Source organism: Diachasmimorpha longicaudata, chromosome 2 (assembly GCF_034640455.1).
Source record: "Diachasmimorpha longicaudata isolate KC_UGA_2023 chromosome 2, iyDiaLong2, whole genome shotgun sequence".
Lineage (NCBI taxonomy): Eukaryota > Metazoa > Arthropoda > Insecta > Hymenoptera > Braconidae > Diachasmimorpha > Diachasmimorpha longicaudata.
The window spans coordinates 5,513,040-5,536,299 of NC_087226.1; the positions used below are offsets into that span (position 1 = coordinate 5,513,040).

Sequence of the window (23,260 nt, forward strand, 5' to 3'; positions counted from 1 at the left end):
ATATCTCTCCATTAGTCCCCCTGACGGGCCTCTTACAGAATTCCCCTCCCTCCCCTCATCCAACCACACAGCGATCCCATCCTCTTCCCATTGCCGATGAACGAAGTAGTTCAGCCCTTGTCGTGTCGGTACCAAAGGGAACGGGGTTGAAGGATTTTTACGTACACGAAAAAGCCCCCAATGCGACGGCATTGGCGCACAGTCAATGTAACTGACTGAAACAGAGAATTGTTGGAGCAGTATGAGAAGAGAAACGAGAAAGAGACCAATCAAGGTTTGACGAACGACGGGGATTGGTCGGTTCTCCTGACACGCAGCGCGGGCACGTGACAGCTACCGCACCGGCTACGAGGATCGCGGTGGTTCAGTACGATACCACCTCCCTCCGCGTACGCAGCAACACACGGGCCAGCTCTATCGTGTTTCTTAAAGCCTCTCCCCTCCTCCTCTTCCTCCCCCTTCACCCCCCCTCTTACCCTCAACAGTAATCTAACAGGCACAACTTGAGAGAGTGCACATTTGTTGGTTGTACACCGTTGGGAGTGCTACCACTGGACCAGTGTCCGTCGTTAGTTTAAAAATCATCATTTCCCATTGGTTGTTCGACACTGGAAAAAGTTGTGTGAATTAACTACTTTTGAATTTCGTTAAAAAAAAAGAATTTCTTTTTTCCAATGGAAAGTAAGTGTTGAGTTGTTTTGCGTATTGTGATTTGAAAAAAAAAAATCGGTGGGTGATGATTTGATGAAACAATAGAACGGGAATTTGAATGATAAAACTGAATAAAGGAGTGATAAAAGCTCAATGTTCCTCAATGGGACAGGGCCCGTGCTGACGGCTGGCAGTAGCAGTAACAACGTGTTGGGTCCCCGGTGTTCCCTGTGGGTAATTGCGCCCGGTAAGGTCGTAAAGAAACGGAAGACAGTTTTATAGCTGTTTCTTTCCCCACTTGTAACCCACGTGGCGCTCGTAAAGTAACTTTGCGGGTTATTTGCCCTGCCTCTCTATTAGTCGACGGGATCCACCTACCCTCAGCCGTTCTCCTTCATTATCGAATGGTTAATCGGTGGGTTTATTTAACGATAATCGTCAATGTGGTATTATCGGTGTTGAATCAATGAAGATAATCGTGAAATGACTGTATTAAAATGGATGAACAATTGTTGTGGTTGATGGAGTGAAAGGTTTGAATAAGTTTAATTAATGATAAAGTGTTTGATGTGAATACTGAACACTACGAGTGTCATCTGGTTGAGATTGATAGTTGTGATTAATAATTATTGATGATGAGCTCCTATCAGTTTGTGAATTCATTGGCGTCTTGCTACGCCGGCCAACAGGCCCAACAGCAACAGCAACAGCCATCACGGCCGACGCCAAATTCACCGGGTGAGCCATTGCAAGCAGCATCACCCGCCGGTGGTAATTACTACAATCCAAATGTCGCAGCTGCTGGATATCCAACTCCTTGTTACTCACCCCAACAGCACTATCCACCGCATCCTTATGCAGCACCAGCAAGTGGAATGCAGCATCAACCACCAACCGAGATGATTGACTATACCCAACTTCAGCCTCAGCCGAGGTTAAATCCCTCGACAACGAGCCAACACAGTATGCACCAGCAGTCCCATCATCCTCAGCATCACCAACAGAGCCAGATTCATTCGGTGGATCAAACGAGTCCACTCCTCCAGGGAGCTAGCTCAACGTCTGTTCCGTCAACCTCCAGCTGTAAGTACGCGGACTCGACGTCCTCGACTGGAGTGGCATCGCCGCAAGATCTTACGACGTCAACCTCACGAAATAGTCCAACACCACTGGCCGGAACCAGCAAAGCTGGAGCTGGATTGACATCACCCCCGGGTAGTTCATCCAGGTCATCTGTCGCTGCTTCAGCATCTTCTCCACCGAGCGGTAGTGCTAGGGGTGTTGGAGAAGGTAGTTCAACGTTGACAACAGCCTCGTCAGCATCCTCACCAGCTTCATCAACGTCGAGTACCTCCAGTACTGGAAATAATTCGTCGAATAAGGGCAACAGCAGCAGTGGTAATCCACCACAAATTTATCCGTGGATGAAGAGAGTTCACATTGGACAAAGTGAGTAGAATATCTTCCTCATAATGTTCGCCAGCCGACTGGTGTTAAATCTGTGATGATTGCTTCATTCAAACGAAATTTCGGGACATTTGTCGCGGAAATTTTGCATCTTTGTTTCAATGTGATGATCCATCAATCATCCAAGTCTCCGAAATTATTCTATCATTCCCGGGGTACAATGGAAACAAGGATCCGTGGGAAAATCAGAAATAGTGCGCGGACAAGGCAATCCGCCAAAAGGTTAAACAGATCTCGTGTCGAAAGTATTCTCCCAGGTCTTCATTCCTCTCTGATTCATCTCTCGGCACATTATCGGCCTGCAAAATGCTTTCATCCACCAACAATAGCCAATGTGATTTCATAGACTCATCATCTTTTTATTCCCCGTTCATTAACGGTATTGCGGGACTACTTGAATGTTCTCGGGAAGCAATCACCATTCGTCTAGTACACGTCTGGCTTGTTCTCGAGACTTTTGAGGGAGTAAAATGGTCGGACCACCAGCGGCTCCAACAATACCTCCGGTATTTCCTACGGATTTCTTGCATACGAGAATTCGGACCGCTGAGAAGACCGGACACAGTTATGCATGCCTCAGGATGACCACACGTGGCCGATCCCTCGCTCTCATTTCGCCCTAAAAATCTCGTCTTACCCCGGTCTACGGACAGCCACAAAGCGCTCCACCAACAGAGACAATTGCAATTCACAATTTGCCTTGAACATCGCTTAAATATCGCGGCGAAGTCTCGCTTGAATCTTGAATAAAGTTATGATGATAATAATATCACGCCCTCGGTGATCCCTTCTCGCCAAGAAATTACATATGCGACCGAAAGCACCTTTCGCCGGGTAAATTTACGGGATAAATATTATAAACACTGGCCCAAGAGACCCTCGTGAATGGCAATTTGTCGGATGACCTCGTAAAATTAGGCCCCTGCTCCACCTTGCGAAGCACCATGTGAATAAATCATCAAGATCATGTAAGGAGCCCTCACTCCACCTTCGCCATCTTTGATTTTTTGGGTTACATAGGAGCGAAGACGTACGAAAACGCGTAATAAGTGACTAACAAAATTATTATTCGACCTTTCGATTCCGAATAAATCTCAACTGCCGACGATCTCCATCACAATCTTGATGAATGCTGTTTGGATTTCGTAAATCCTGACGGCACGAGTCGCGATTTATTTTTTTTTCTCCTCTGATCTTTGATGTTTCAGTTGGAAACAAGGAGGACTCAACTCGAAAATACGGAAATGTTGGATTTTGTGATGTGTATGGGTTGGGTACGATCAAGATAATATTGCTTGACGCGGTTTACTTGTGAACCAAATCCACCTGCCCCTACGGCTCAAGACGAGATAAGAATTATGGGATGAAAACATACTGGTCTTTCTCATCTCAACTTTTTGGTTAGTCCAGTGTAACCGCGCGCCCTCAGTTGAGCGCGTGTGTGCGCATTAGTCGCGCCATGATTTACTGCGCCGGCACCGCTATGATTCAGTCAGACCGGAATTTGACGAAGAATTAATGGTATTATGATATCGTGTGTAACTCTATGTATGTGCGCAACCCACTCGTAAATCAGGGACATTGTGAGCTTGAGGAGTGAGGATTGTTGACTTTTTTTCGGTTCTTGTGGTCTTTTTCGAGGGCGGGAGGAATTTTTGGAGAGTTTGATAGCGGGGAATCGATGATTCTGGGGATGAGGTCTCGGCGGGGTTCCTGGGAAGTCGAAGGGAGACGTCGCGATGATCTAATTCCCAAAAATTTCTCACTGATTTTTCTTTCTTGATGAATGATGAAGGAAACAATAATCTGTTAATGTTGGGAGATTCCCTTTCTACCTTCATATTGTTACAGAATGGAATGTTTCGGTTCTCTTCTCGTTTTTTGTAACTTGACTGAAAATTCAGTTGAAAAGTTCATTGAAATTCTTTAATTTTAGAGAATATTCAGAAATTATTATCCCGCTTTTGGCAATAAATTCTCGTTGTGCAGTTCTTTAACAGCTTTTAAGCCACATTTATCTTTTAATTTTCAACGCTTTGCTCATTTAAATGTTAAATTTTTCTTTTCATTACCAGAACAATAATGTTTCCTAAGAGATTTTTATTTAAACAAGCCATCAATTAAAATAATTATTCTTCCTTGACGGACGACGTAATTTGAAGCCCTCGCGTGATTGTAAAATTCTCCTACGGCTCATCTTCCAACCGAATTCCACAAACTTCAACTTCCTACTTGTTGTTCATAGTTTTTTAGATGAAAAACTAAATAAATCTCCAAACCGGGGAACTTCGAGCTGTTGAACAAACCGAGAAATCGATGATTCCCACAAAGACTTCCCACCGGGAAATTATTCAAGGTTTTTGTCTGTTTACGGAAGTCAATAGAAAAGCACTTAGACGCGCCCATGAAGGTCAGTCCCATTTTCAACGTTCATTTGCCTACCCAGCGGGACTAGCTCCACCCTTCCAATCCCGAAAAGGCCCAAAGGCTGTCCCCTTTCGACTCCTCAATTCTTCCTCATTTTTGAATAATCACCGCGCCCCAGAAAAAGGCAAAATCGGAGTAGGCAAAGAACTTTCCTAATGTTACGAAAAATATTTTAAAGCCCTATTCACATTCCGAAGGTCACGGCCATTCTAAACACTTGCAATTTGGGATGAATAAAAGAGTGTCGGCGAAGAGTGGAATTTGAAAAATACCGGGGTGCGGGAAAAGGGTCTGAGATGTTGACACTGACATATCGCGCGTCTCAAAGTGATGCCCCGACTGAAATGTACAGCGGTCCGAGAAAAAATAAAGACTTGCCACTCAAAATTACCATTTCATAAACAGAAAAAATTTTTTGTAAGTCTAAAATTGATTCGTACCAGAACAACTTTTTTTTTTCTTACTTCGCTGATAAAAACGGCAATGGATTGACGCTGTGATCTTGAGAGAAGAGGAAGATGTTTCGTTTTTTGTGAAAATAAACATTAAATCAGGATAGAATGGAAATTAAACATTGTAAGATTTTTTTTTTTTTTTTCGGAGAGTAAGACGGTGCGGAGACGTCGCGATGAGAAACGAATCTATTTATAGTTGAGGGCTCTCTGGGTAAAGAGGGCGGGAAAGATAATCGGACACCAACAGTTACATCTCGGAGTCGATGGTATTAATTTCTGAGTAACATGCGATGATCTATGAATGATTCACACTGAATATTATCTGTTATTCGCCGGCGATTCTCTGTCGATGGTTTTATAAAATATGTGAATGCATGTCTGCAAGACTCACGTTCAGAAGCCGATGATAAACCGGAAGATGCCTCTCCCCCTCAGCGAGTGTGGAGGCATCGCAATTACCAACCTGATCATTTCGCCATAAATAAAGGTTTCGAACCGTGTCCAGCGAACGGGGCCTCGAAGTGAACGAAACCCAAGAGCCCTCTTCCACTGTTGGGACGATTATGGCTGAGGTGTATAGCTTTTTCTCCTTCGGTGTGCAATTCACAAGATACGAATCATTTGAAAGTTACTTTGAAACGGTAACAGTTCAAAATTATCCCAAAACGGGTTTGTCTTCAGTGGTAAACAAATTTTTTGATAAATATTTTTGTGTGAAAAATAATCTCTTGGAGGGAAATTTGACGCTTATTTCCCCACTCAGTTCAAGTTCTTATCAATCGGAGATATTCTCATTGAGGTCATTAATCACTAGTACTTAATATTTTTTTTCGATAAACATAATATTTACGTTCAGATCATTGATTCCTTCACTTTCGGGCTATTAACAGTTTTTTATCTTTTTGGAGATCATTACGCCTTTAGAATGTCCAGCGGAATAGTTTTTCCAAACACCATTAATACAAAATTTTCCCTTTTTCTCTAAAAGATTTTCGGGTATTTCGACGTCAACAACCAATTAATGCGGAGAATACATTCTTTTTATCAGCGCTTCACAGTGTAAATCTCAGTGTTCATCGGCAATTACTTTGTTGTCATTACAAAAAGTAAATACTCGACAATTTTTCTGCTTCAGAATGTTTTATCGTTGAGAAATATCGCTGCAACTATTTTTCTAACCGGTAATTGGAAATTAATTTGATTCTGATGACTACTGATTTTTTTTGTTTTTTCTCACGTAATGTCTAAGTTATTAAGAGTGCGTATGCGAAATTTCCAACTGCAATTGCACTTTACACGATTCATTTATTATGACATTATCATACAAGTGGTCACTGAACTCATTTTTATGGAAATTGACAAAAAAATGCAAACACTAGAAACAAATGCAGTGAAAATCATCAAATTTTACACCTGTTTACAATATCTGATGACTGATTGTTGCAAGTAAAAAACATTGGCTTGGAACACTGTTTAATAATAATACCGACCCAGTCACTTCAAAACGAAATTCCTGTGAACGCGACTCAAACGAGAAGCCATGTTGTAAGCACCGAATGGGTGAGAGTAGCGCGGTCTTTTCAAACGTCTCTGTGGAAATGTTTTCCCCTCTCAATTCATTGAAAATTTAAAACTGTAGAAAGTACTTGAATTACTCCATGAACCGCAAGAAATTATGTACAGTTTCGCATAAAAATTCAGCGACTTTCGTGTAATTTTTCTCTAAATTCCTGTAAAAATTCACTAGGGGAATTTTTTCTGAATGCTCCTTGACTCCAGAACCACCAAACTGTCCAGATACTCTGTATTGAACTTTTCTCTACACATCCCGCAAAATCCCGCCCCCCTTTTTGACCCAAATACTCTAAATGAACAATTCGATTTCCCTCTTCTGGTTTAATTATCGTACTCTTCCCAGGATTTTCTGACTTGTTATGCCAGCCATTGCATTTTTAAACTGTCAATCAGTGTTGGAGATCAACCCTCGAGTGGTCACCCTGTGTCATCCCCCTGGGTGGGCGTACAGATGAAAACAATTCGAACATTATTTCAGATCAAATAAAGTAAAACCACTACAACTTAAGAGCCTCTTTAAACAGATCACATGTGTGTTCTTATTTTACTTGTGAATGTAGTTATGAGTCACCAGCTATCGGTCACATGCCACTGTTGGCATTTCCATGAATAACTAGAAAGAATGTTTAAACAAATGCAAGAAATTAGACTATCCCCTCCACATTTTACTCAAAGACTCACGACTCCACTCAAAACCGAATCTTTACCAGTAATTTTCCTTTTTTAAAAAAATCGTTAATTGAAAATTCAATTTATTGTGTACGATATATTTATAAAAACAAATACAATCACCTGCCACAGTTATGAAGCGTAAATAATCCGACAGGGTTCGAGCACTGTAAATAATAAAAATAAAACATAATGTAATGAGTAGAATAAATATAAATAAATTTGACTAACCAGAGAAGACAATTTTGCCGGAAAAAATTGTTTCATATAGTCGCCTGCAAAATTAATTGAAATAAAAATTTCAAACCCTTCCCTTCCTCCTGCTCCTCTCCCCCAAAAATAACTTATGAAATCTCTGTAAATATTTATGAACATCTAATTATCAAAGACGATTAAAATCGGCATAAAAAAATTTAACCCCCTATATCACGCACTTTATTATTACCCGATAAGACAGCTCGTAGACACGTTAGTTCACACTTCATACTGCCGTAAGCACAATCACCCATGCGTGCAGGAAGCCAGTTGAATATAATCTAGTTTATACGTTTTTGAAAGTGAAGGCAATGGCATTTTACACCAGTAAACATTGCAACTATTACCCAGACACACTTCATAATCATTTATTACCGGTCGTAAAGATTTTTACGAACCCGAGGCCAAGCGTTTAGAACTGGTTTTCACGGACACGATGGCACGTTGTACATTTTTCCATTAATTTAATTTTTTTAGTCGGTTAATATCAGAAACTGCGGATTTTCTCAATAGATCGTACCCACGGGAATTCCAGTAATAATTCCCAAGTGTTTGTCATCGCACACTGACTTATCCATAAACATTCTATGACATTTGAAACTCTGTTTGCTCACTATTTCATTTGTTTTATTCACACATGATTTATGGGAATGACATGTGATTCTCCTTCGAGGTGAAAACATAGAAGAAAAAATTTGCTGGAAAATCTAGCAATAACATTCCATGCAAAAAGTTGAAAAAATTAATTTTTTAGATAAGGTAATTCAGTTAAATATTTTCTATGGGAAGGATGCATTTTTTTGTTTATTGTTTATTTCTTTAGTAAGAAAAAAATAAAGTACGTGAAATTTATAAAATTTCAACGCAGGAAATTCTCTAGATTCTCTAGTATTCAATAAATTAGTCCTGTCAATGTATTCGATTATGACTCGGTTAATAACGTTAAGACACATTCTCATGTAGCGACGATCTTTCGTTTCACGTTTTCGATGACAATTACCGCCCCATTCGAAAAACAATTTCAATGACTTAAAAAATTATTTAGCTGTTCGAAAAAAAATACCCAACAATGAGACAATTTTTCTCAACTGTTGCAATAAAATTTTACAAATTTGACAAAACGATATGGTAATTTTCCCCGAACGGTTTCTTCCAATAAAAAAAACGTGATTTGCTTCGATCAAAAATGGCTTTAACCTCATCAACTTAGGACCCATCTTTCAGCAACAATCTCCAAATATTTTTCCCGTTAAAATGACAAATGATGAATTCTCCCAATAGACCGTACCCTCGAGAATTCCAGCAATAATTGCCAAGTGTATGCCATTGCCCACTGACTTATCCATAAATATCCTCCGACATTTGAAACTGTTTACTCACTATTTCATTTGTTTTATTCACCCATGATTTATGACAATGACAACTGAATCTCCGTTGAGATAAAAAAATGGATCTTATCGTGGTGGTGCGAAGGGGAAGGGGATTGCCGAGGAGAGGGGAATAATTCACTCTGCGAGTAAATTCCCCAGTGCATATGGGTACCAGGTTGAATATACAAATCGCTTATTGGGACATAAATTTTCATTCGAGAGCGGTTTTCGCGGGCTAACACACGTCGACCGATGGCAGTAGGACATGTGCTCACGGGGATTGGGGAAGTGGGGGTCACCGCCTGTTGCTTTTCCTTCTCTCTCTCTCGCTTTTGCCTCCTGGTGGTGCTATCCAGGCTCGCGCCACAGGGATCCTTGATCCTTGGCACTCATTCTCTTGTGCCCTTCCCCCCCCCACACACATACCCCCCTCCCCTCCTGGCCGCCAGCCCCTCTCGCGAAGCCGGGAGGAGGATAACCCTCGAGAATTTACGAGCTCACATGACTGAATAAGGGACTGAATCGCATAGGAAATATATCGAATGTTGTAGTCGCGGTTTTCGAGGTGATGCGGTGAGTCCTGAAGGGAGCGGCAGCACAGCGACACAATAATTACCATCCCTTTGACATCTTGGGATTTTTTTTTTTCGCCCCATTTTTATTTGTGTTGATACTCGAGAGGGCTAGAAACCTTTTGTCTGGTGTTCGTGGCTGACTACCGTGACATTTAACGGTGTGCGATACTCTCAGTTTCTTTTTCAAAGATTCTAACATCGATACACCCTTGTTATGCGGGCACATAAATTTTGTAGTTCATTGTTCAGATGTTGGTGGAGAAGGTCTTTATTAGGGGAGGGTATTAGCAATGTTTAGGGTGATAGTCAACATGTCAGATGATTTCAATTGGATCGCCACTTTATTAGTGGCTCGATTAACTAACATTTTAATTATTTCAGTCCGTAATTCTGTAACTGAATGAGTTGATCAAGTATTTTCAGATTTGGAGAATATTTCTTTTACGAAATCGTGTGGTAATTTTTCACAAACAATTTGATCAAATTACTGAATGCTCTAAACAAATTCTATATTTTGTAATATTTTAATAAAAATTACGCCACAAGGTTGGTAATTCAGGAACGAAGTAATGTTTAAGAAAAAATCCCAGAAAGTATTTAAATTACCTCACGAATAGCAACAAATTATGTTTAGTCCCGCATAAAAATTTAGTGACTTTCGTGTAATTTTTCTCCAATTTCGTGTAAAAATTCTATTCCATTTGAGAATTTGAGTGGCTCTTGGCTCCAAAATTACCAAATTGTTCAGATACTTTGTATCGAACTATTCCCTCCACATTAAAAAAATCAGTGCACCACAAATTTCTTTGTTATTAAAGAATGATGTCGTGCATGAAAAAGAGAAATACTCTTTATCACAGCAACTCACACGAACGATAATAATAATCCGTTTATTTTCATGCAATAAAATTAATCGGTTTATAACTGACCTCACGTATTATAACGGATACACAGCCGAGTTATCCGTGTAAGCGTGTCGAAGGTGGCAGAAAATCGCACATGTGGTACAGTAAGTGAAGAAAATCAAGGACACATACGACAACAACAGCTATAGGTGTTCAACATTCTGTTAGTCGTATTAACAGAGTCGGAATGACTTCATTCCCGTGGGTGGATGCACAACGCACACATTAGAGTGCAAAGTGTGTACTTCTTGGATGTAGGGGCGGTCCCATTGCGCGCACCCCGACGACCCCAGGGGCCATAAATAAATACAGCGTAGACCGCTGTGTGGTACACCGTGTGGCTTTGCTCCCTCTCACATCTTTCCGAAAGTGAGTGAGAAAGCAGAGAGATTACGGTTTCCTATATGCAGTGGGGTTCTTGTCCATGTGTTAGAGGGTACATGTACGCGTGTAACCAGGAGTCACGCCGTGGACGATCGAAATGGACAGGTTACTAGGAAGTAGGCTTGAGGCATGGGGTTTGCCTCGCGATTTAGAGGATTTACGGTTGTTTTTTCCTGATCAGGTGGGGTTCTCCGAAGAGTTATGGGTTTTACGATAATTTTTGAGGCTACACTGAGAGAAAAATATAATTTTGCCAATTAAATATTCTTCTGACAATAATTTAAAGCAAATTTTCCAATGGAAATTCCCGTCATTTGGTTGTCCAAAACAAATGTGATTCGCAAAATTCCATTTTTCTCTCAGTTTATGATTTGAAGTCGTGAAAAATTGTTGTTTAGTTCCAGCAGAATTTATGTCGACAATTTTTGGAACAATCACCGGTACTCTGGTGAAATTTAGATGGCACTGGGAATTTTTTTTTGGTAATGGAACCTGTATTTGTATTTTTAATGCCGTACAAGACATTATTTTAAGACGTCATTCGCGCGTCGGCACCGCGAATTACATTTAAAAACGCAATGTTTACTTTCTTCCCAGGTAATTTTTCTCTAATTTCCCTCTCTACTCTTCGTGGTGCACTCCATCCCCAAATGGACTTCGTACCTTCAGGTTCGCAGGTTTAAATCCCATACCGATAAATTACTGCAACCAAATTGTTCCCTAAATATTCGAGACTTCATAAAATATTCGCCACACATTTGAAATAAAGGATAATTGCACCTGGAAGGGTCTTAACCTCTGGGCGCATCGTCCTCACGTCCGACCTCCGAAATACGGATCGAGAAAGCCGTCGGGCCCAAATCAGCCCGACTTGGGCACATGTTATGGCCCGGCCAGGTGACTATTGTTCCCCGATGTCTAGGTAAGTCATTAATTTCCCCCCAACGGGACGTCGGTGTACATAGGAAGACCTGTGTTGGTTCTAGATACACACCAACACTTCCATAATCCTCCGGAGCCTCACCATATTGACAAATAATAGTCCCAACCCGAATCCCGTACCAATCTTTTATCTTATCGATTTATAAACGCAGCGAGCGCAGCCCCAAGACCTCTCATCAATTAAATTTCAATTTTCCCGCCTTAATTCGCATGTAATGCCCATATTACCCGAAATCAATCACATTCGTTGGATTTTATTTAAATTCCCGTTGACGAAGGGCCCATCAAGTGGAGTTGGCTGGTGCATCGAACCCCCAGGAATGTATTTCAATAGTTTTTGCAGCACTCCAGTGATGGTGTGCTGTTGGGGGTCAGAGACAGCAGCATGAATTATTCGGATGTACATCGTTGCACTTCTCTCCCACCATTCGGTCAAAAATTCACCAGATCTCCTCATCCTTTTCTCTCAATTTTGCAACACGTGACAATCTGCAATGAATTCAATGACTACGTATTGGATTATTAAATCGCAAAAAAAAATTTTGATGAAAATTAGACGTCCAGTGGGCGAAACGAGGGACGAAACTTTACTTCATCCCAAAAACTAGTCTCCGAAGTCTAATTTTCCCACAAAAACTTACCCTAAAAATTGGTTCAGGGTCATTTCGTTTGGCGTTTCGCCCTCTGGAGAACCAATTTTTATTCAAAATTTCTTTCGGTTATAACGATTGCAAAAAATATTCGACGTGGACAGCGTCCGAGGCTCACCCGAGAGTTTCCATAAATATAAACAATAATTTCTGGGAAATAAATAAATTTTTTTTTCTGTCTTTTCGAGTAGCTTTCACCCTCTTGAAGAGATCCTCAGACTACAGACACTTCTAATCATTTTAAAAAACAAAAAGAGTTCAAATTTGTTGGCTTTGGGGATTTTCCAGGGTACAAAATTCACTCTTTCTAAGTTTTACTGTCTCATTTAAGGGAGGATGGTTTATAGCCACATTATCCGGGATTTCCCTTGGTTGTAAAATCAAGGGAAATATCCACAGTATTTATAACATTTGGATATTTCCAAAGTACATCTGCTGACCAGAAGGGGTCATAAAAAGGAAATATTTCAGGGGGTGGAAATTATATTACCCTCTTCGGCGCCACTGAGTCTAACTTCTAATACCTCTTCAGTCTCTTGTAGATATTCATTGAGTGAAGTGCCTTCGGTCTGTCAAGTCTTAGAGATATTCAAAATGAAAATCATTTCTGAAAGTTAACAAATACGTTTGCTTATTTAATACCATAGTCCAACAAAATTCAATCCACTGCATTAAACATTTATTTAAATACCCCATTTCCAATATTATGATTCATAACCGGAAGTGGAATAAAAAAATACATAACTCTAGCACATTGTCACTAGTTTATCACTCGGTGAACGTGAATTGAGAAGAGATCAGCAGGTCGTTTGATATTTTGCAATAATCTTGAATTCGTAATCTCCTTGGATTGTCGTTGCAGCTGTTCGGTGGGACGTGGCTCGCAAATCAGTGAACGAGTCGAATGCCTAACATACTCCACTGTCACACACAGACTACTATCGCATCAGTCCTCAGACCCCCTCACCCCCTCTCTTGCCCCTTATTTTTTGACAGAATGACGCAAAATGTGCTTAAGGTAAATTTAAATTGTGCCTGAAAGGCGAGACCGCCGTCGACGTTTTGGCGAATGTCATCGGTTTAGTTAACCACTATTCGTTGGTACGAATGAGACTGGCCATACGCCAGGATACCCTGTATATGTCGGCATTGCTGTGATTGTCGCTTTGTCGCTGATTGTTTTTTTTTTATTATTTCCATTTTCAATACGAGATCATCAAAAGACGGGCCATCATCAATTGAACGCCATCTGATGGCCTTCGCACAGTCGTGTTCTCACGAGCTATGTGAAATGATCTTCTACGGTTTGGGTGGACGGACCACCTAGGAGACGAGATTTAATCGTAATTGGTTAATAACTGCCCGTAAATGGATCTCCCTTGTGTTATTTATGAATTATGCTGACGCTTTGTTGGTTGTGTCAATGTCCCGTGAATTTCGTGGCTTTCGAGACGGTTGTGAAATGAAATACCAGTTCATAACTGGCTTTTGGTCTTTTGGATCATTTTTCGTTCAGAACAATCCGTAGGACAAGAGCAATTAGAGGGTCAATTCAAAGTATTCAAATTAAGATGAAAAATTTAACAAGATAGTCGTGAAATCAAACTTTTGAAATTCTCATCAAAGTCAATTAAAAACACTAACGATTTCGACGGAATGGTAATTTTTTTAATTTTTTATCGCGTGAATTGATGAACTTAATGACTGAAAATGATGGAATGTAAAGAGTGACACAAGTGTAGGTGTTTGAATATTTAAAAAGAAATATTCTGTCTACTCGCATTAAATTAATGTACATTTAATCCATATAAATTAATACATTAACATATTACAGTATCAGAACAATTCTCTCGGTGTGATTGATCACTCAGTCAATGCAAATTCAAAATACTATTTTTTATTTTACTTTATCTTATTTTTTTATTAATAGATTTCTCCTATTTTTTATCGCGTGAATTGATGAAGTTAGTGACTGAAAATGATGGAATGTAAAGAGTGTCACAAGTGTAGAAGATGTTGGGGTGCCTTAAAAAAATGTTCTCTCTACTCGCGTCTGAGTTAATGTACATTTCATCCATATAAATTAATACATAAACATATTAGAGCATCGGAACAATTCTCTTGGCGTGATTAATCGCTCATTCAATGCAAATTAAAAATCCAGAATGATTGAAGACATCAGAACAATCTCAACTCAAATTAACTCCACTTGTTTCGCCAAAAATACATATCCTAAAAGTATTTTAACGCATCTTAATCCCAACTGGTAATCGTGTGAGTCTTCAAAGCGACAAAATCTTCAAACACACTTGCATGAAAATCAAGCACCAAGAAATCACTGGAATCACACGCCGTGGTATTAAACACGCGAGATTTATCGCCGTCAAGGATTATTAAGACCTCCCTTTCCAAGATGTATATATGTATATATGGAAAACAGTTCCATCTTCCCGAACGTCAGAGTGAGACGATAAAAAAAAATTTTGAAGACTAGAAAAATTTGGTTTTTTACTTCAAAGAAAAAAAAAATTTTCTTACTTTTTTATTTCCAACGTCTTGATGGTGACGAGGTGAATAGTTTTCGGGGGGCATGTGAGCCGGGGTGAGGGGATGGTTGAGAGGGACATGGTGAGACTAAGCGCGGTGCCGTGTCGTCGTGTCAGCCATCTCGATGTCACGTCCGCGTCGTGTCTAGCGGGTTCGTGCTAGCGGCCTCGCTCTTAATAGAACGCGAGAGGGGAACAGCGACTGAAAATGTCAACTTTGTCTCTGTTGTTCATGTGTATTTTCCAGTGGTGGTTATTGTCTTGTGCTTTTTGAAGCCGTTGAGCCTGTTTGGGTTTCTCAACTGAATATTGCCGGGTTAAAAATTGCTTCTGAATTTTTAATCAATTTTTTGGATATTAAACAATCACTCATTCTACTGATGAGAACAGGTTCAATAAAAATTGCACGGGAGTTCGATAAATGGTACGCAAAATGTGCGAAATTTTTCAGATCCAAAAGCGCACTATTGGCAAATAAACGATTTGAAAAAGACATTTTATTTTTGGAACATTATGCAGGACTTTGACTTCTCTGCAAAGCCCCGAAAGACTGAAATATAGAATAAAATCAATTGTAAATTGCCTGAGGATTTACCGATAAAAAAATGTAAATCTTCATTTGCTCAGAGGAGGACACGATTATGAGTCAATAAACTACGGAAAATCTTAATTTCATTGTCGCTATATTTCCGATTAAAACGAGACAGAATTGTACGAACGCTTCTGCTGCCAAAGATGTTTAAAAACATTTTTCGAAAAACTTTTTCTGAAGAAAGTTTGTGCGAGTCTTGTCCAAGAAGACGCGTGACACATCCGATCGATTTTCCCACCGCACAAAGCGCGACTGGTATATATATTTTTATCCGGTTATTTTTATTTATCCACTTGACGGTAAATGTCTCTAGGTTGGCAGATATTAATCTCCCCGAAGGGTCTCTGGTGATACTGTCGGGCAGATGATTGAGATCGTTTTGATTTTCACATTGCTTTGATCTATTTTTACCAGTGGCTTTGCACAACTGACTTCATTGTTCTGTCGATCATAAATTAGCGTAACAATTAATATTGAAGCACTACAATATGTGTTAATTGTTTAGCACAAACAAATTAAACCAGAAAGATGAAAATATTTAAACAGAGCCCCGCGATATGACAGCTGTAAATAATGAATTCTCACTTGCGGAAGCTATTCATGCGATCCTTTCTTGACAAATGGAGTAAAAAGTACGCGAAGACGGGTAGATTGAAAAGGATTATATAGGTTTTCCATCCCGTCGTGCTAGGACGAGATATTCTCTTTTATTTTCTCTCTCATCTCCGGAAGAAAGTATTTTTCAATTCGTAGAATGCCCGGAATGTCGCGGAAAAAATCAAAACCCGTCAGACATCGGGCACTAGATACCATTCTCCGGTATCACATGTACAATATACACACTGAATTCTGTATCGATGTCGACGAGAACACTGAGATCAATTAATCACGACGATGAGGATCGGGGATGCCCTGGTGGCATACACACATATTCATGGGGTACAGTAGACCATCAATATGAGGATAATACATGGGGCATCTATACCACGTGGAGCGCTGCATAACCTTTGTCCATCGGAGAGAGACGCTCCCTCCCTTCCCCTCCCTCCCCTTGCCAACAGGGCCGGGGAATGAGAGAAAAAATATCTCGAGTTCTTGTCAGATGTGTCTCTGAAAGAAAAAAAAATGAAAATTGATATGGAAAAATCTGTTGAGTGGTGAAAAGCGATCAGTTCCCTCAATACATCAGTCAAAATATCACGAGGTCTCAGATTTTGTTATCAAATCAGTTATTTCCTCTGAAAAATTTGATGGATTTTTCTTCTCATCATGAAACTGATAAGTCGAGTGTCTAAGAATCAGAGAAAATATATAAGTAAATATATTTTACGTATATTTCAACCTTACGGTGCATAAATAATTCAAATGTTCATATAATTCGATTATGAAGTTTTTTTTGAAAATCCATAAGAATTTTCGGCTCAGTTTTAGTTTATTCAAGGAAAGAAGACGCGAACCCAATCAAAATCAGATGATTGACTGACAAACTTACAATGAAAGCGTTAATAATGAAAGCGACGGTAGATTAATCAGTTTAAATCTCCGACCAGAATGTAACGTAAAAATTAAAATCTCGAACTCATGAATCCTTTTTCCTTCTTCCGCTTGATAATTCGATTATTTTCACCTCCGTAAAACTAATATTTCTAAAAAATTGCATTAACAGTATGACGTGTTACATCGCGAGGAAAGCGATAACGCAGTCATTAAGCTCATTTCTCAAACCACTGAGAGTCTGAGGGCTCCTGTGTGCGGTCTCTTCAGAGTTTAACCACACGTTTGTTACGATGTACTCCCCCTTTTTCAACACATTCATAAATGTTCCGTGTGTCGACACTTTATATCCACTTTCCCCCCTCTCTCAATACCAGAGTCGTATTAATAGTGTATTCATTATTGCTGTAAATGAGCCACCACTTTAATATCCGCATTGGTGAGTGGATCGCCGGTGATGCATAAACAACATCTCTGAAGAGTGAACAACCCTCCTTTTGTTTTTACATACTTGTGGATGGTATGCCAGTCGTCTTAACGCTTATTCGATTAAAACGAGTTTGAATTTGGCGCCGAAAAGGACCACTTGGTGTGAAATCAGCGCTACAGTCCAATAAAAATGTTTTCCGTATGAATTTAGCCCTAGATATTGAGTTTCTAATGAAAATATTGGATTATGGATAGGGATTGTCTCAATAATATAAAAACGATTTAACTAGCAACTTTAATTCTTTATTATCGCACACAGAAGGTATATCTTTCTCGTATGATGTCTCCAGATCAACTGACTCCTAGTAACCAAAGATTTCTCACTCTAGACCCATTTGCCAAAAGGCCCTTGTTCATTCATTCCTTTCTGTTTCTTCCCTGGTTCTATTTATTAAAACCGTTCTAAACATTTCGGTACTGTTCGGCGAAAAACTATAAAAACTATAACATACTGAGATGGTCAGAAAACATCTATAGACAGACGATTCATTTTTGTGCACACATATCAAACACTCTCAATGGAAAACGATAAAAAACTTTATTTCTCAAGGAAATAAAAATTGTATTTGAACGAAATTCGCGCTCTTCGTGGGCCAATCGGCGGTGGAGACCTCTTCTTGCCAGCATGAAGCCCGAACATCAATCCCCAGTTAAGATTATAAACCGATACGGAAGTAAAACAAATTTGTTTTCATTCATGACTTTCATAAAGTAGAAATTCTAATTAAATCCATAACTTTAGAATATCATAGAATCTGCTAATAATTCCTTGAACATTCTGAGGAGGAAATTCTGCCAATAGATCGCCGATAATCGTATAATGATACTCATACGACAGGAGTCTTTAAGATATCCCCCAAGGTAAAAGTGTTTATCCCCGCAAGTAGGTTCACAGAGCGATTGAGTAAATTGTATACCCGGTGAGTTGATTTACGTAGCAATTGGAAAGCGTCTAAATAGATTAATTCTAACGGAATACAGGGCAGACAACCTGATCAAGCAAATCCACTGGAGATTACAGTGAGAGAAAACTCCTGGGGATCTAGTTTCAGGGGGGTCGGTCATAAATGCTGGAGGAGTAGGTGTACGATTTTGCAAGAGAGTGGGGTTATCGTAATAATAGCGTTGCAAAATAAATTTATGGTTGAGGCGTGTCAAAGCAAATAGGGAAAACAGCTGCCAAGTGACCAGCTCGGGGATCCGGTAGCTGTAATCCAGAAGCGCCACGCACTCGTTGATGTTATTAACGAGCCTCGGCGGATGTACATGTGTACCGAAAGTTGAATGGGTCATGGGGCGATTGCAAATAGACTGAACTGGTTGGTCAGAGAGAAATTCTATCATTGTTCGGTCAGGAGAAGACCCGACATCACCAGGATATCGGGTGCCTGATGGCTGCTCGGATTTGATATCCTCAAGTTCTGTACTTCCTGATGTTTACCAGATCGGTCCTGCATATTTATTGAGTAATTATTTAATAATTTATTAATGGGAAAACGTTGAGAAGACTAGGACTGGCTAATAGAGAAATCCTCTTATTGGTTGTTCGGGAGAAGACCCGACATCACCAGGATATCGAGTCCCTGATTACTCTTCGGGTCTCATATCTTCAAGTTCTGTGCTTCCTAATGTTTACCAGATCGGTCTTTAATAGTATTTAGTCAATCACCCAATTATTTATTAACATGAAAAATCGAAGTGAACCGAGACTCGTGACAAATTTGCGAGCCGAAGACTTAAGTATTCCCCCAAATAAATTTATTTAGGGGAATCCAGAGGTCTGCAAATATTTTTTGGTCAGGCATAACTGCACCCGCTTTCAGAAAACACTCACACATATCATTATTCAATTCTTACCCCTTTAAAATCCCCAGAAAATAGACCTCGTGATATTTGAAATCCAATTCTCTCATTGTTCCCGCGCAACAGAATGGATTATCATTTGTGCACCAATACACTGATAATTATTTTGGTCTGATATTCTCAAATTCTATCCAGTATGATAAATACTACCTCGGTCAGTAATGAATATTTAATGATAAAATCATGTGATGGTTTATCAAATCAGAAAGCGGAAAAAATGAAACTTGCGAGAGGTTCGCCAACGGAAGACGGTCTTTGACCGAATCTAAAATTGTTCGAATATTTTTCATTATAATCATACAGAACCTCACATTATATTGTTTTATTTCTACATCGACACGGAGAGAAAAAGTCTTAAAAAATCTCGTGACTGTTCCGTAATCTGCCAATCAAGACAGTATCCAGTAAAAATGACGGAACAGTTACGAACATTTTCAGTGAATTTTCAGGAAAAAGTCCAGCACGTTCAAGAAAAATTATCGTTCAATGAAAAAATACGCAACTGTTCCCTGATGTTCACTGAATATTATTTTCACTGGCAGATCAGGGAACAGCCACTTATTTAAAAAAAAAAAAATTCTCTCCGCGAACACTTCACCCGATTTCCCTCCAACTCCATCCAGAACTAATCAACTCGTCATTTGATTTCAGGTACTGTGAATGCAAACGGCGAGACAAAACGTCAGAGGACATCATACACAAGGTATCAAACCCTAGAACTGGAGAAGGAATTTCACTTCAATCGTTACCTCACAAGACGAAGGCGCATTGAAATAGCGCATGCACTGTGTTTAACCGAACGTCAAATAAAAATATGGTTTCAAAATCGTCGAATGAAGTGGAAGAAGGAGCACAAAATGGCAAGCATGAACATTGTACCATACCACATGTCACCGTATGGTCATGCCTACCAGTTTGCACCTCACCCAGGCCAGTTTGCCCATTTGGCCACATAGGACGAGTTCTCGCCCGCCGAGCTCGGGGCACATGCGGTCCGGTTTCCGGGTATGTATGGCGAACAGAATTTCTAAAGGCTTTCAAATAAATACGCGTCTCATTCGTTGATTACCAACAACGATTGAGATGATTGTGCTTCACTTCTTGCTAGGCACTAGATCGATTTGTCACTCTGTGATCACCAAGTCTCCAACCATCCAACTTTGGGATTCAACTGTTGGTTTAGAGTTGATCATTTGCTCCGGCTGTGCTCAGCCATCAAATAATCAATAGCTTTACTCTTTATATCCTCGTGTTGGATGAACCTGTGATATTTCTTCTAGTCCTACTCTAGTCAAATGACTAACAGTGAAGATGAACGAAAAGCCAAACTGAATAAATTTATTCGAGAAATTCTGATACAGTTTTATCACTGTCGCTGTTCACCTGATTATTATACTTGAGACTGGACTGCGCTCCGAGATGATCCTCAATTAATGCTGTGCATTTTACATTAAATTAAATGACGATATACAAAGATTTTGAATTAAAAGAAAATGCATTTGCCGGGGATCTGACTCAGCGGGCGAGATTAATGAATCTCATTAGTTATTAGGAACATAGATATTAGGGGCTGTCTTGATTGATTGATGATACAGTCACATCGAGCTGCTGATTATGGATACAAATGAAAATCAAAGGTACTTATGTCTTCAACTTTCGGGTCTAGACAACATACTCGATGGATAAATTTCATACCTCTCGATTGTTCCAAAAATTTTTATCTCAAAAATCTGTACATCTGACGAACGATTGTAAACAATATATTGCATCATCATAAATCCTCAAAGATGTGAAGACGATGCTGCAGGAGAACAACTGAAGACAGGAGAATTACAACGACAAGACAAAAGAGAGCAAGTGACGTAAATTTTGGGAAAGAAAATTGAAAAGTAGTCGAAAGTAGGACAATTCTTCATATTTTTCATCCTCAGAATTTTTCTGAATCGTTTTTTTCTCAACTTGAGAGAACAGAACGGATCGAGACAGCAGAAATTCACAGATTCTCTTGTTTTGTCTTGTCTTACTTTATCTCGTCTCAACTTGTCTTCTGGCATCCTTATGAACCCAGTTATTCGTCTGATCCAGAACACGAAAATCGTCTTTGACTCATAGTATTTAAGATTGCCTGCTAATGCTCAAAGTGTTCTTGGCCAAAAAAATCAATGAATTAACCAGGGGGCATAAAAATTACATAAATCGATTGTGTCGACGCTATGTTCATTGTAAATACTGTACACGTGATTGTTTTTCGTGATGCTACTGTCAAAAAAAAATTGAGGACGAGAATGAAAACGTTAGCAAAGGGACTATTTATGAAAATTTAAGTTGACCGGATGCGCCTGTGCTTCCTTGTTGCACATCGTTGAGGCAAGAGAGTCAACCTGAGATGGAAGAACATTCATTGGATGATTAATTAGCGAGTGGGTTGTTAGGCAGGTGTGTTTACTTGCACATGCATCCGTGCATAATTCGATGTAATATCTTGTGATATGGGGTGAACTTAAATGGATACGTAATAATTAAGTAAATAATGAAATGCGTCACTCTGTGTTTAGTTATGATTGACTGATTGATTAATTGATTGATTGAGTGATTGATTGATGTAAATTGTAAAACGAGGCTCTTGCAGTACGAGGAAGCAAATTCGGAAGCATACAGGGATTAACGTGTATACGATTTTAACGAGTTAGAGTGAAAACAAAATTTTAAGACGATATTTGTACATATTTATTGATTATAAACTGAGTGAGGACAATGTCGATTAAATTGACAGTCGAAAACGAGGAAAATTTATCAACTGAATTAGTGAATAAAATTGTCCTTTAGTTTTGTCATGAAATCGAAATTGTTCATCGATTTCTCCTGTCACGAAAGTCGTATTTAATAACTGATTAACGATTATTATTATTAAAATATTATATAATTATTGAAATTATGAATTATTATTGTCATTATGATTATATTGAGAATGAGCCTGTTGATGATTGACTTGGTCCAGTGTTAATATTGTATTTTATTTGTTTCGTTATGGTTTTTTTCTTTTTTTTTGTTGTTTTCAAACGCCGCGTGTCGTGATACACGCTCCGTACCTACGCGATTAAATGCCGTAAAATTATGAAAATTATAATTCGTCTTTGTGTGTTCTGTTCTGTTCACTAATAAAATATCTTTTACCCAGTGGCGAGCCAAATATATATTTCTCATGTTGCGCAGTTCTGAGAGAGATTCATATTATTTTGTTATCGAATGTGAATTGTTTTCTTATTTTTTCTTTCTGAAAATTCGTATAGAAATTTGTAGAAATCAATGACCTCCATATTTTCCTCCTTGCCAGTATGAAAAGAAAATTTATAGAAAATGAAACAAAACTTCCCTTAAATTAAGCTCAAAGTATTACGTTCGCGTAGCGTTTTTTCTGATGAAATGTTACTTCATTCCATGTAATATACATAAATAGTCTAGCTAAAGGGAAATTAAATGAAAAAAAAATACCTACTTACTGCAAAATACGTAAACCTAGAGCACCGTACACGTGTAAGAATCGTATAATTATATATAATTTAAATTGTAATTATTAAATGGTACCTATGACGTAAAATGAAAAAAAAACAGACAAAAAATTATGCTGGTAGTTGATTCTTTTCACCCCTTTTTGTGCCTCTCAGCGGATCATCGTTGCTGCCTCGATTAATTTCCTGTACTGCGTCAATTATAGCCTTTCAAAGGGGGAGAGGGGTCGGGGAGATAGGGGGATGGGATAGTGGACGCACGCGGTCCTTTATAAATCACTAAATACAGGCCGCAATGTTATTTGCCAGAGTTGTCGGTTGAGAGTTTCAATCATCGGAATAATAAGTGCAACGACTCGGCTTCATTGCTTAAGAGTTAAGACTTTTTATTCCAGTGAATTAAAATCATTGCTGTATGGGTGACGGGAATTCTCGAATGAGC

The 23,260-nt window shown here is 39.3% G+C and overlaps 1 protein-coding gene across 1 annotated transcript; it reads left to right on the top strand.

Moving 5' to 3' along the window:
• Window positions 1-446: 446 nt before the first annotated feature.
• Window positions 447-22,932, top strand: LOC135170589 (homeotic protein Sex combs reduced). Its single transcript, XM_064136563.1, has 2 exons — window positions 447-2,100; window positions 19,961-22,932. Exons 1-2 carry the CDS (start codon window positions 1,284-1,286, stop codon window positions 20,263-20,265), a joined length of 1,122 nt encoding a protein of 373 aa, XP_063992633.1. The 5' UTR covers window positions 447-1,283; the 3' UTR covers window positions 20,266-22,932.
• The last annotated feature ends 328 nt before the right edge of the window (window positions 22,933-23,260 follow it).

Bases quoted from the DNA above. Each gene is read 5' to 3' on its own strand.
- LOC135170589 (XM_064136563.1), top strand. From the start codon at position 1,284: ATGATGAGCTCCTATCAGTTTGTGAATTCATTGGCGTCTTGCTACGCC. The intron at 2,101-19,960 runs GTGAGTAGAATA...ATTTGATTTCAG, and splicing joins GAGAGTTCACATTGGACAAA to GTACTGTGAATGCAAACGGC.